This window comes from Pipistrellus hanaki (assembly GCF_964339955.1).
Source record: "Pipistrellus hanaki genome assembly, chromosome: 2".
NCBI classification, from domain to species: domain Eukaryota; kingdom Metazoa; phylum Chordata; class Mammalia; order Chiroptera; family Vespertilionidae; genus Pipistrellus; species Pipistrellus hanaki.
The window spans coordinates 12,670,967-12,686,423 of NC_140504.1; the positions used below are offsets into that span (position 1 = coordinate 12,670,967).

At 32.6% G+C, this 15,457-nt stretch overlaps 1 protein-coding gene across 2 annotated transcripts in view; it reads right to left on the bottom strand.

The window, feature by feature from the left end:
• NCAM2 (neural cell adhesion molecule 2) overlaps positions 1 to 15,457 on the bottom strand; it is a 381,172-nt gene that overhangs the window by 146,169 nt on the left and 219,546 nt on the right. For both annotated transcript variants that reach the window (XM_084874323.1, XM_084874324.1), the window contains exons 2-3: positions 6,034 to 6,108; positions 1,975 to 2,181 (exon numbers count right to left, since the gene is read on the bottom strand). In XM_084874323.1, coding sequence (XP_084730449.1) covers positions 1,975 to 2,181; positions 6,034 to 6,108 — 282 coding nt within the window. The remainder of the gene's footprint in view (positions 1 to 1,974; positions 2,182 to 6,033; positions 6,109 to 15,457) is intronic.

The following is a 15,457-nucleotide window of genomic DNA, read 5'->3' on the forward strand; positions in this document are numbered from 1 at the left end:
ATCGCTGAGAAGAAATTCTGAAGTCCTTACAATCCCACCCCAGGTCTTTTATGAACTGAAGTCTGCCTCACAACTATGATCCTGGTTTTTCTCTCTTCCTGTGCTCTGTGCTCCAGGTAAATTGTCATCTTTTCAATTCCTTCCACACTCTGCATTTGCATGTCTTAAATTCCTTCACATTTCTGTCTGCCTGACCTCCACAGATAAAAAAAAAAAAAAAAAAAAAAAGGTCATCCTTCCCACTCTCACTGTTCTATATCATGGATAGTTGCATCCATTCATTTTTTCAAAGCTTACTTACTGAAATATCAGCACTTACTGGTTGGTGACATCTCCGGTTTTAATCATTACTGAGTCTCTAGAACTTAGAATGTTGTCGACCAAGTTGGAGACATCCAACAAATGTGTCCAACTAGTGAATGAACAGGCTATGTATGCTTGATGAGAAATGTTCACAAAAGTAATTCAGTGTTCTTGCCAAGGGGGAAAAACAAGATTTATTTTCACAAATAAAATAGTGGGGATTTTCCTTTGCAACATTTAAAGTAAGAAAACTCTGTCTTACTTGTATGCATATATGCAAAACCTGCAGACACAGACAATGGAATAGTAAGGACCTTAGGGCTTGGAAGAGGGCTGAAAGAGGTTAATGGTGAGGGAAAGGAGGACCAGTGTAATACTTTCAACAATATTTTTTTTTAAAAAGAAAAATCTTTCCAAATATGAGCTTAAAAACTAATGGGGTCGGGGAAGCCAAATCAAGAAATGAGGGTGACAATGTGCCAACAATCCCCCTGCTCACCAAAGAGGAAGCCATGCTGGGGATATACTTTGGCTTTTTAAAATATCCTTCTCCTTGAATAATAAAGAACAAAGTTTTAAGAAGATATATCTTATATCTTGTATTCAAAAATTTTTATATTTTTTTTCCACTGGTAGAAATGCTAACTATCATATTAATTGTAAGTCATTGTTCTATGTTCCTTATTTAATATTAATATAATCCTCAAAAAATCTATGTACAAGGTAGGTACTATTATTTTACCCATTTAATAGTAAAGAAACTAAAGACAGATGAGTTAGGTCTGTGGTCAGCAAACTGTGACTCTCGAACCACATACGGCTCTTTGGTCCCTTGAGTGTGGCTCTTCCACAAAATTCCACGGCCTGGGCGAGTCTATTTTGAAGAAGTGGTGTTGAAGAAGTTTAAGTTTAAAAAATGTGGCTCTCAAAAAAATTTCAATTGTTGTACTGTTGATACTTGGCTTTCTCATATATAAATGACTTTGCTGTCCACTGGGTTAGGTGACAGCTAAAGACCACTAAATGAAGTGATACAGCCTGGTTTTGAACCCAGATAGTCCACAGTGTTCTTAATGAGGGTAATGATTTCTAAGAGTAAGAAGAGGAAATCAGTGATGGATTTCAAATCATAAAATGAAGTGTAAGCATGGAGATGCTTGTTAACAAACGGCCTGGTGGTGAAGAAGCCAGCTAGATACCCGTATCCACTAGATGAACTTCAGCTTTTCCTCTGTCTGCTCCTGTTCACTGACTCCTCCCCAGTTCTCATTCCATCTGGTACTGCTTTCACAGAGGCCATTTCACAGGTTCTAACGATAACCTTTTATTTTAGAGTGAAAAAGCACTCCATATATTTCATGCCACTTAATGAACTACTGTTTTTTATTTACCCAGCAGATTTTTAATGGCCTGAGAAAATGTAAACATTTTCATGTATATTATTTAACTGACATAATTGGCTCCATCTATACATTTATGATTAACTATTTTCTTTATACTATTTTAGAGATGCAGTATGGTAAAAAAAAAAAATAAGCTGCTATCTGTAAAGGCCTAAGAACACTGCCTCATCCAACAGTTCTTAATGCCTGTTAGTTTTTATTAGACACATGTTATTTCGTGTTTAATTTTGAACCACAATTTTAATGAACTAATTAATACATGACTTACGGTAAATTTCCAAAACCACTGTAGCTTCTTGTGTCTGTCCTTTGGCATCTGTTGCTTGACAACGATATATCCCTGCATCTTCTATATTTGCATTGTAGATGGTTAATCGTGACCTGACACCCTCCTTTTGTACCATTACCCTCTGTGTAGAAATTATCTTTTCTCCTTGAGGATTATACCAGTCTATACTCTCAGGCTCACCAATTGCTGCAAAGAATTATGGAAAAGAAATGTTTGGAAATATGATTCAAGTGTTTGTTTTTGCATTGACATTTACTTATTACATAACAATTTTAAACCATTTTGGAAAAAAAAAAGTAAATAGGGAAGACTGGAAATCTGAAAATCTTACCAAATTGAAAGTAAACACAAATGTTAGAACACATGTTCTCTTCTTTATCCAATGTTGAAGATTCAATCCCATTTGCGTAAGCAAAACCCAAAAGTTCTATAGGAGACAGCAGCTATAATATTTAAGCAATGATAACTGAATACTTACCATAATAATCTATGGATTTTCACTTAGGTAACATAAAACTGCCTCGGCCATTCTGTCAGAAATAGATTATTGACAAATATATCTGAACAGAATCATGATTACTAACATGACTTTACCTCTTTGGCTCTCTTTGTTAGGGTAAAGTGTTAGAACTTTTTTTTTGCCTGATGAAGCAGAGTTCATAAAAATGTAAATCTCATAAAAAATAAACTTTGGTTTTTGGTAATATTAAATTTTGAATAAATATCCCAAGCCTTTCTATTTGTACACATAGGACCAATGAAAAATTTTAATATGAGGCCCTAATCTCTTTTTTCAAATCAGTACTTTCATAATTTTAAGCTAAAACTGTTAACTATTTAGTCATATGATAATTAGAATGCATTGAAATGCTACTTATCCCTCTAGGCAATTATAACCAAAACATTTCAGGGTAAACATATATTTAAGTTTTCCAATTCAGTATCTAAGTTATTATCCTCTTTGTAAGAGCTGAAGATTCCTGTGTTCGCTTTCAGTCACAAAAATGCTGTATTTCACCTAATTGGGAGATAATTTGTGGGAGCAGCATACTCTACTAATTCAACAGTATCTGGGAAAATGAATGAAGTTAGCTCACATCTGCAGGACCTCTTTGAAGAAAATTGTTCCTTCTTATTTTTTTCCCAACAAGTCCCTTTTTGAAATAAATTAGTATCCTTTCTACATCAAATTAGACATGCTAGAGCAAAAGCATGAAAGTTTACACTTTAGAAGGATCTCAGTTATGCTATTTCTCTTTTTCTGAACACATCACAATACCACAGCAGTTATAGGATAACTCATTTTGGGCAGCTTTTTATCATCAAGTTTCCACTCCATGGAGATGTCACCGAAGAATAGTGTAAACGAGCATAAGTTTGAACAATACAAAAATCTCATTTTATACAGTAAAATGTAGATAATATTATGTAAAATATTTATATATTTTATTATTAATAATATGTTATAAGACTTATGATAGTTTACTCTGAATTTTTATGGTTTGGTCATCATATTTTTTTTTTTTTGAATCTCTGGTAATTAATAAATTTCAGTAAACTTTTCAGGTTATTTTCTTAATAAGAGTGTCCCACTGGAGAAATTAATAAATACAATGATACTTTTTTATTTTCTTAAAAATGTAGTATAAAACTTATTTTGCTATATATGACATACTCTTAGTTCACTGAGGATCTGACTCCATTCTAACTTTCCTAAACTTCAGATATATGTATTTATTGTGTTCCAGGTGTCTGTGTTTTAGGGTACAATGAAACTATAGAGTCACGTCACCATAGACACCAATGTATAGGAAAAAATACATGCAAGCTTTCTAATTTGCATGGGTTCCCCACATCTTTATTTTTAGATTCTTGTTTCACTACTATATTTAACAAAAAATAAGGATGCTTCCATGATAACAATATAATTCTTGGTTATAGATCTTTATATGAAAAGAAAAAATGTTTAGTTAGTTTGCCTTATTATTTAGAGCAAAACTCAGAACCATTGAATTATGTTAATTCATACTGTTAAATTTTATCTTCATTTGACAGAGGCAATTACATTACATAACATATTATTATAATATGCAAATTGAATAAAATACTATTTATTTAAATTTCTAAAAATTAATTTTAAGCTATTTCACTTTTCTGTGATTATTGGATACAACTGTGCATTTGTGTATATAAAATATGGATGAGATTTAGAAATAATGACCTACATGCTTATGTCAATGATTTGATGACATAAGTGATTTTAAATCAGTTTCACCCTTGCTCTTCATTTGTCAATATATAAAAATATATATCAATACACCTATCAATTCTAAGCTTTATGAAGACAAATGTAAAAAAACTACTGGCCTTTATTAGTTTTTTCATAAATATGATTCATATAATTAATATAATATAATATAATATAATATAATATAATATAATATAATATAAACTAGTGGTCCAGTGCACAAAATTCATGTACATAAAAAGGGAATTAGAGAAAATATTTTAATATTGCTATTTTCTCTTTCTCTATAATAGTAGTGCCAGAGATGAAAGAAAATTAGTAAAATGTATATGAAAATCTTCCTACTATCCGAGTATGGGGTATGCCGCAGGACCCAAAGTCAAGTTCCTGCCCACCCCCACCTCGAAATCATGTGAGACCCAGACCTAACTGGCCCCACCCCTATCAAGTCCCCACAGGCAGGGGGCACAACCTCAGGTCTCCTGTCAAGCCCTGCCAGGGCTAGAGGCACAGCTGAGGTCCCCCATCCCAATGCTGGGGCAGGAGGCATGGTCTGAGGTCCCTAGTCAAACCCTGCTGGGTGGGGGGTGCAGTCTCAGTTCTCCTGCCCCAGCCTGGCACCACATAGCCTCAGGTCCCTGCTGATCACTCATTATGGGATGCCCGCCTCCACTGTAGGCACAGCCATCTTGTGTTATGAGAACCCTGCCTCCACTGTGGGTACAGCCATCTTGTAACAGCATGAGGGTCAATTTGCATATTACATCTTTATTATATAAATATAATATAATTTAAAATATGTAGTATATGTAGTTATAACATAGTATAATATGTAGCTTATATACTATGGATATACGATTGATACATGTTACTATAATTATATATTTTTAATAATTATTATAATAATAATCCATGCCATTCTCAGGATAACTTTATAATACATTTTATATCATTTGAATCCTATTTAAATCCAGTTGTCAATTGATTAAGTAGAAACAGAAATAGAAAAATATGAAAATACTCTAGAAAGCCATTTAGGCACTAAGTGAATTTTTTTTAAAACTAAAAAGAAAGTTTTCTTTTTAAAAATACTAAGTATAAGAATTTTATGAATAAAATGAATATGATGACATTAAATATAAGTAGAATGTATTCATTTGTGAATTCCACAGTGTGCTGAATTAAAATTTGATATTTAAATATCTAAATCTCTTCTGAAAAATTCTGCATGTGTGCAATTAAACTGAAAAGTCCATTTATTTCCCATAAGCATTATGACTTCTAATACTTTTGATTAGTCACAAAAATCTTGAAATTTTTTCCTGATTAAATAATTATTTTTTAAAATCACTTTTTATAAGGATAAATTTGATTTGCTTTGTTCTAAAATTTTCAGCAGGTGTAACTGTAATGCAGTGTATCTATTTAACTTATTCATTGTATATTTATAAAGATTAGTTATAATATTTACATTCACCCTAACATTACTATCTATACAGGTATAATATTTTAATTGATTTAGATCAATATGTGTGCATTATGTTTGATTATAAATTATTTTCCAAATAAATTATCTAATTTGACATCCAAAATTAATAAAGTTAACAGAAATAAAATTCATAGTTTTTAGTATGAAAAATATAGCAATTGATACTTTTCCAGTTATTATAAGAACAATAATAAGACTTTATTTTTAGAGAATTGTTTTGCACAACTTAAATTCTGCCAATATATTATATTAAATAATTAAAGCATTAAACAAATTACCTGAAAATATTTGTAATACATACCTGTACATGTGAAGAATTTAGATTCGCCCACACTAAGCTCTACTTTGCTAAGTGAAATTGTCACTTGAAGAAGAGCTGAAAAAAAATATTTGAGTAACAATTAATTATGGTTTTAAACATGAACTCTAAGATTTTACTACATAATCTATAACCACATTATTTAAACAGCAATTACTTACCCCAATTTTTATTGTCCATAAAGAGAAATGAAAGTTTTGTAAAAAATGATCTAACAACAAAATGTTCCATTTTATTATGCACTTCTACAACCAGACCATATAAAGGACTCATTCAAGCTAATATTTTGAAATTTGTTTGTCAATTAATGAGCAAATTCACCCTCAAACAGCTGTTTCATATTTACATGCTAGGTTTATATGCACTAGCTGATTAGGAAACAGCTAGAGAAATATTTTGCCCCAAATTTGAAACTTGTTACAAAAAGTATATCCTATACTGTTATTACAACACTAAAAATATAAATTAACTACAATTTGAGTACCTACTAAAATATTTCAATGAAAGGAGACATACATGGGGAAGAGAGGAAGCATTGCATAGGGAAAAGTGAGCGAACCTTTATTTTGACAAGATAAATAAGAACAATGGCAATAAATAGATGAGATGTCAATAATTTTTCCAAAATTTTCAATAAAATAGATGAAGAATTTAGAAATTGTTTTAACCCAAATTGAAATATATATATATATTTCTTGGGAGTTCAATTGACAAGGAGTTCGATAACAAACTAAAACATGTGCTGACAAACAGAAGGTGGCACAGAAGGGAGGCCCTGGCCAGCAACTGGATGGCACTAGGAACCCTACCCTTGCATGAATTGCATGCACTGGGCCTCTAGTTTCTAATAAAATGATGGACAGGAGCGTGTGACTACTTAAAACCCTGTCTGACCATCTCTTTTTTTCAGAAATGCATGGCAAAGTAATGGAGCTGTTGGTAAAAAGCAACAACAACAAAACAACAACAACAAACAAACAAAAGAAAAATTCTAAAAGCTACAATATGAGTCAAGAAATTATAGGTCAAAGCAACCAAAAGATGCACATATTGCACAGATATTAGATCAAAGCTTGTCTAGAAAAGGGGGTGCTACAGAACCCCAGGCAACACTGGACCAGAATAAAGTTAATTCATATTATAAGAAGGATAAGAATAAATCAGCCCACTGGCAGAAGATTGATGACAAGGGAAGTTGTCTTTCGCAAATTCTAGAAGCTAAGAAATTTGAGATTTCCCTTATGAGAGCCTAAAGAGATGAATTGTGTTTTTGGAATTCATAATTCTGGCCTGTGAGGAGGAAAAATGTTTCTCCTTAAATAGATTAACCACTTTTTCACCATATTCTATGTTTGGAATTTAGCTTTATTTAGCTATAAAGGTGATCTCTGGGAAATCCCAACTTGAAAAATTAAAAAATAAAGCAGTGTCACATGTAAGATTCATAGGTAAGAGACTGAAGCAAACATAATTCTCCTTCAGAAGATCTATATCATCAAATTAGACTGCCCAAGATTTTTAGAAATAAAACTCTTTTTAACCTAACTACACATTCTGACATAAGTAGACAGTACGCTAAGGCACTATGAAGTGAGTCAGCTGAAACAACCAATAGAAGTAGGAACATGAAATTTAAAAAAAACAAAATGAAATTAGGTTAATTAGGTAACATCGCTATGTTTAAACAATGTTAATTCCAATGAGAATTCACAGAAAAGGACTTTTCCTTTGTAGAAGTCACTAATTTCCTTTGTAGAAGCTTAGTTTATGGGTAATGGGGTCAACAGAGGCAAATTACAGAAGTTAAGAAATTTGAGAATTCCCTCATGAGAAGCTTGAACCTAAAGAAGTGGGTGGAGTTTTGGGAACACACAATTCTGGGCACATGATCAGGGTTTTTATAATTTGGGGGAGTTTTGGATATACCTACCAAGAGAAAGGAAGGAAGCAGAAAAAAGGTAATATGGTTGAAAGAAAAAGAAAATAGTGATTGCTTTCTTCTTTCTCATTCCCCCCCTCCATTTACTTTCTTCTTTAAGGCATTATTAATAGCAACAATTACCTTTTCTCCCTGGATCTTCAGTTTGAATTTTCCCAAAGAGCTAATACTCCAATTTTCAACCCTCAACTTATATTCAGTTAGATTGAAAAATTTAATTTCAAACTCTCTTTGTGCAAACCCATTACCCATCCATAAATAAGCAAACAAACAAACTGTTCACATTTTTACTTTTGGTCACCATTAATGAATTTTCAAACCTTGAAGATACAACCTCTAAAATAACATGAGTTATGCATTTTTGTTTATTTCCAACACTCTTCCCCTAATACATATACTCTTTAATGAATGTGAGATACTTAATCTGTGATAGTAACATATCAAGTTCCAGCTTTCTTTTTCTCTTCATCTCTCTTCTCATGGAAGCATTTCTCAGGCTACTTCATGAATACTTTTCTAAAACTGTTTAATTTCACTTGCCTACACAAAAGTATTCAAAGAGGATTTCTTTGGGCCAATTAAATAATTATTGCACACATTTTAATGGAAATAAACTTACCTTTCTGAGTTTACTTATAATTGTCCCTTCCCAGTGCATCTGCAGTATAGACAAGGATGAATTAACTCTACCCCTTTTCCACTGACTCCCACTTTCCCATCCCTGTGCATTTGCTCCAACTATTTCCTCTGCCTTCATCACCCTTTCTCACACCAACACAGGGCTGGCTATTTTCTAGATTCAAAACAAAACTAAAATATCAGGAACTTTGCAAAACATTCTTTAAGAGCTCTATCAATGGCATCAAAAAATACATATGTTTGCTCAAGAGGCATTTTCAGCCCTAGCTGGTCTGGCTCAGTGGATAAGAACTTCAGCCTGTGGACTGAAGGGTCCTGAGTTCAATTCCCAGTCAGAGCACATGCCTGGATTATGCACTTTATCTCTGGTGGGGGGCTTGCAGGAGGCTGCTGATCAACAATTCTTTCTCATCACTGATGTTTATATATATATCCCTTCCTCTCTGCAGTCAATAATTTTTTTTTTAATTAAGAGGCATTTTCACTAAACAAATGAAACATGTTGTTGATAGTTATACTCTGTTCTCTACCTTATTTAATGTAAACTCCTAGTGGTAAAGGCTCATCAAGCTCCCTTCTGTTTCTCCCAAACTGATTATATGAAGACATGAGAATAATGGGCTGACACCCAGAGCTTATTGCACACAAGGTACAGGATGGTATTAACAATATAAAATTTCATAATGACTTCACTGCCTTAAATTGAATGTAAGGATATCAGAGAGTTTGAGAAGTATCTACCAATTATAGTGTAAATAATTCCCATGTTTAACTTTGGAGTATATTTGTATTTAATATAAATACATTTTTATGTCTTTAAGTTAAAGACATAACTTAAAATATATAGGCACTGATTTGCCCATGGGTGTAATAAATAACATATTAATTATAACAAAATAAAATTTAGCTTAAAGATAATTAAGTTTTTTATATTACAATATTTGGTTATTTTCTCATTCAGTACAGACTATCAACTCACACATAAATCAGGACCATATTTTTCATGGGCGTTTTGATAACGTTGCTCTATTTTAGGTATTAAAATTAATTAAAGAAAAACACATAATTCTCTAGTTTAATACATTTACCAAAGGCTAGAATTGCTCTACTTGATCTCCATGTCACATGTGAATAGTAGGAAAAACCTGGATAATTACATACATTTAAGGCCACCCCTCAAACACTGCTTTATAGTTACTTAAAATCCGGAATTTCTTGTGATCATTGCTGACCCATGGCCACCTCCAACAGATTCATCTTGGGCCCAAGTGTCAAAAGAAAAGAAAATACTTCCCTAAGGCCAAAAGCTGTGTTCAGACAAACGGGACAGCTACAATTTATTTGATATCTGTCCAGTTAATCTTCCTGTCATTTCTGGTATTTCGATACAGACACAAAGAAATGAAAGTGGATATTGATATGGGGCCTTTATTTCATTTAGGAAAAAAATGATATTAAGCTTTTTATTTCAAAAATCTATTTAGGATTGGGGTTTGAAGTTATAATATCTGTAGCATTCACTAATGCTGAAAAATCTGCTTTTGATGTTTTACTCTTCTTGTGTCTTTGAAACAGATATAATGACTTTGAAGAAAACTACGAAGGGTATGATGTTACATGGATTCATTTCATATAAGGCCCATTAATGTTTAAATGACGGCATGTCTAAAAAATTAATCAATACAATATGTTTTTTTGTATTCGAGTTGGGGCTAGATCATCAGAATGCAGAATCCTCACAAGAGATTATTATTAAAGGTAAGAAAGTGTTTTAAATATACACACTGAAAAATGTAACCATGATAAATATGTGTCCTCTGTGAACTATTTTAAAAAAAAATACATGCAGTATTAATTTTAAAAGTAGAACTCAGTAAATTTTTATCAGAATTTTTTGATTGTATGCAGTTTGCAAATCACTCTTTAACTGATATGGTACACAATTAGGATAAGACATAGTTCCTGATATTAAGTAATTTATTTGAAAAGATAATAACAAAACCAAATATATATTTGTACCAATTATGGCCATCATGAGGTTTATATCAAGAAGGCTATATAAAGGGCAATAAAACTTTTTTATATAAAAAACATGGGATTGATAGCTTAATAAAAAAACAGAAAAAGGGGATCATCCCAGGTCAACTGGGGCACATAAATGATCAAGAAACATTCAGGGAGTAACACGTACATCAATATAGATGGGGTGGACCTCATGTACAATATCTTACGTTATATAGTATCATCGGATAGTTTTAAATAGATGCTGGAGGATCTCAAAAGCCACAGTAAACTTTGGCCCATTAATTATTTATAAGTAGAAATGTGAACATGACAAAATTGACATTTAGGAAAGACAAGTCAGAATATAGGATGGCTGACCAATGAGGGGGCCAAGCCCTAGAGTACACAATGATGAGCACCTAGCATGGCTGGTGGCAGAGTACATGGAAAGGTAGGGATATAGATAATAAAAACAAAGTAGGCGTCAGCTTTGTAATCAATAAGAATTTTAGTGAAAAAGTAAAAAAGGAAAAAAGTTAAGATTTTCTACTTCAGTGGAACAAGGGTCACCAGCATAAAAAGGAATTTCAGAGGAGCTCATTAGATGGGAAAAGATGAAGCTGTGATGTATTTCATAAGTGAACGTTATTTCCAAAATAGAACGCAGGCAACATTTTAGCCAAGATAACGGCTATTACAACAAAGCTTAAATTACTATTTATAATCTAAGTAAGCGCGCAGACCACATAGCAGATATGCAAAAGGGACATTCTTAATTTACAAGAATGCAAATGTGATGAAGCCACTGGCATTTTTAAGTTCTATCTGGAGACCAGGAGCCCTTTGCAGCTTGATACAACATTTAACAGTGGCATTTAAAAGGGCCAGTTTATCACTCGCAGCGATTTAAAAACTGACAACTTAATCAGTCTACCACACGTCTGACACAAAGCAGAATTGTATCTGCTTAAAATTCCAACAGCCATGCAGAGACAACTTAAGGTATCGATTTATCTTGGTACAATGACTTGTAAGATTTTTAAAGTAAGCACTTTTTCGCTCCTTTGGGACTTGGAGGACTAATGTACTTACCTAGTAATTATAGAAACTCTCAAGGAGTCTTACTGATAGAAGGTCCTTATAAATTATTGATTATACCAAATGAATGAGAAAATACTTTCTCTTTCTTTTTCATTGAAAATATTTTTTTAAAATTGGATCTTCATAGAAGGAATTAGGTAAATAATTATGATATTGTTCATTTTATTATTATTAAACTTTTATGTCAATGTATCACACCAGCCTATGTTGGCTCTTAGGTTTTGGAAGTCGCTACAATATTCAAGAAAATTCAGGAATGTTGGGCATTTAAGGTTGAGGTACTCTATCATTTAAAATCAGAAAATCTGATGGCTGTGACCATTTTATCAAAATTCTTAACTTGTTTTTCCTAAGTTTGCCAAGAAGACCAAGTTGAATTTTTTAGTGTAATGCACTCAATCTCTGTTTTTTATATCCATACTAAGTTTTTCAATATTCTTACTCCAAGTTAAAGAAATAAAAGCCTCAGTTGCTTTTCAGATGCTTCTCTTTTTATGGACCTCTTCTTGACAAGCTATAGACACTGGCTTATTACATTCATTCTAATAATGAAGTGATAATAAATGAAACGAAAAAAAAAATCATGCTTTCCCTTCTCATCTCTCAAGTTACTATGGTATACCCTTGTCTTAAATTATTTTCTAAAATATAGGAAGAGGAAAGAACTCTCCATTTCCCTAGCTATTATTTATTCCATTTACAAATTATTTATGTCCTTTTCATTCAACTAATATGTTGTTTTCACAAAGGTCAACCACAACCTTCTATATAATTTTCAAATCCAGTAATAATTTTCAGCTTCTTTTCTTTAAGCATTTAATCAAGGATGAGGCACTGCTGACTCCTTTGTTCTTTAACTGCCCCATTCCTTGACCTCTACATAAGCATTCTCTGCTCCCTATTCTGACTACTCTGATTTTAGTATTTTTGGTTTCATCTCTTCTTCCACATACACCTTAAATATCTGTGTTTCCTAGTAAGCTCTTTCTTTTCTTATCTTGAGATTCTATATGCCTTCTGCTGCACAAACATATCTGGTATTTATTACTTGCTGGGCACTGTTTTAAGCAGTGTGCCTAAAATAATTCTTGTAATGCTTAGACAAGCCTATTAAACAGAATCTATCATCATTCCTATTTTACAGATGAGGAAGTTGAGGCACATGATAGTGACCAGTCATGGTAAAGGCCACTCATCCAACATGTAGTGAAGCCAGATTGGAACCCAGCCATTTGTGCTCAGTGTCTATGACCTAATGCCTTTTATGTATGTACAAAAATGTAGTTTGATCTGGCCCATTGCAAACACTCAAACTCAGCTTCCATCTGCCTACCATCCCCTCTTCTATATATTAATTATAGATCAAATGTTTGTAGATGTGTGTGTATCTTCTTTGCTCTCATCATTTTTGAGGACTAGGAAACATATTTGCTAACACCTATTATATCTCTTTACCAAAAACGTTCATATTTCTCAAAGTCAACACAGCAAAGCTCAAGAACATTCTCTTTCTATCTTACCCCATTCTTTATTCTCTGTCTTTAATTATACTATTATTAACTATTAAATATCTTTTGTCATAAAAAAACAAATATCTATGTTTCTCTAGCCTCTCCTCTCTCAAATATAAAACTCCAGATCCAATGCATTTTTTTCTTTAATGTCTCTCAAACCTGCTTCTGTTGTGTATGCTTACTGGCTCTATTCATTCTCATCATTGCTCGCCTGGTGTAGTGAGTGGTCTGCAAACCTGTACAAGGTTGGTTCTTGGGTTTAGGGCTCATCAGAAGCATCCGGGAAAGTGTGTGTGTGTGTGTGTGCGCGCGCGCGTGCGTGCGCATTTCTGTTGTATGTGTGTATTTTGTTTTAGCCCCATCCATGGAAATTTTGATATAATATATCTGATATAAGACCTAGAATTTTCTATTACTTTCTATTACTGTAGCTTCCAGGTGCTAACTAACCAGTGCTATTTACAAAGTGGTCCAATATCATTGACTTGAATTAGGAGCTTCTTGTTCATATAGAATCTGAGGTCCCATTTCATACTGACTGAATCACAATCTATAATTTAACAAGATCCCAGCTGGCCCATGTGCACTTTAGAATGTGATCAGCATGAGGTAGACTGTGTCAATCCAACATAATTACTATCCTGCAATATGAATACACTTCCCATCGTGTATAGATAAAATCCAAACTCCTTTACACATAGCATCTAAAGTTCTTCACTTATGGCCATAACCTGACTTTACTTCCTTTTCCTCCCTGCCACTTTCCAGGTATGGAAGCAAAACCAAATCAAAATCACACACACAACAGTTAATCATGAAACTGCAAATAGATCCCACTTTCATAGTTTATTTATTTATTTATTTTTGCATTGTTTTCCTTATTCAATGTTGCTTTCTCCTTTTCTCATCTAAAGACATGCCTATAATATTCTGTGAAACACTTATTTGAGTCTTGCAGGCAGTAAATCATACCTTTCAAAATATTCTAAAATCTTGTAGTTCTTTCTCATAAACACTCAATACATTGAATTAAAGTATGTTAAGAATTTCATTACTTTAATAAGCAAAAAATAAATTTGCACTTTTCTTAAAATCATTATATTCTCTTATTTAACTTCATTTAGTACTATTTTATTTAAAATTAATCTAAAACCAAGGAAGGTAGTTTGTTTTGAATTTCTGTACTACTTGTCAGTAGCAATTCACATATGCTCAATTTTGTTCACATGCTTGTTTGTCCACTCAACTGTATACTGTTTGAAAAAATAAGCATACCTTCTTTATCTTACTCTCTCCACCTAGAACAGGGTCTGGAGAAGAGTCCCTACCAACATATCAGTGCATAAGCAGAATGATACTACTGTAAACTAAAATAAAACCAAATGAAAACTTTCTTATTTATATTGTTCCATGATTATTTTGGTGGTTGAATCCAAGGAAAAAAAGTTTTAAATCTATTTTATTCTCTCTGGTTTATCCTATTTTTTAAAACATATATATAAAAATTTGCATGTAGAATTAGTGATGAATTAAGTGACTTTGAGTAAAAAATAAACTGTTACCATATGATTGTTCAGTAATTGTGTGTTTGCTTTAATTCAAACATGCATTTGACATGGGGACATAAAATGTACAAAAATGCCATCCCAATGAGCAGTACCCAAAATGAAGTCATGTTCAAACTAGGCAATGTGAATGAAAACAAAAGCAAATCAAGTTTAAAAAGAAAGAGAAAACTAAACGTGATTGAGAGAACCACCATTAGAAAATGATTGGGAAGACCACAATGGTGAGCCAACATGTTTATAATCGTCACACTCTCACCTTTATTGAACCACAGCACTAAGCAAAATTAATCACACATGTGTATGGAATCTCCCCTATGTCAAACATTTAAAAACCTGGACTTCCCAAGAAAATAAAGGGAATCATACACCACACTGAAGAGAAAATATTCGTGACATGAAGCTAATGCTGATTGAAACATATTTTTGTTTTGAAAAAAAAGACAAGTGACATCTTTCCTCAACTATATTATTTGAATTGAATAACGTGCAGTAAGCTTAAGAAGGGGATATAAAAGTTGCAACCTCAAACATAATTTAAATACATTTTATTGCATACATACTCATCAAAACAGCTTATCAATCAAAGTAAAATAATTCCATATTAGACTTTAATATTCGTAATACAGGAAGCAATGGGACCA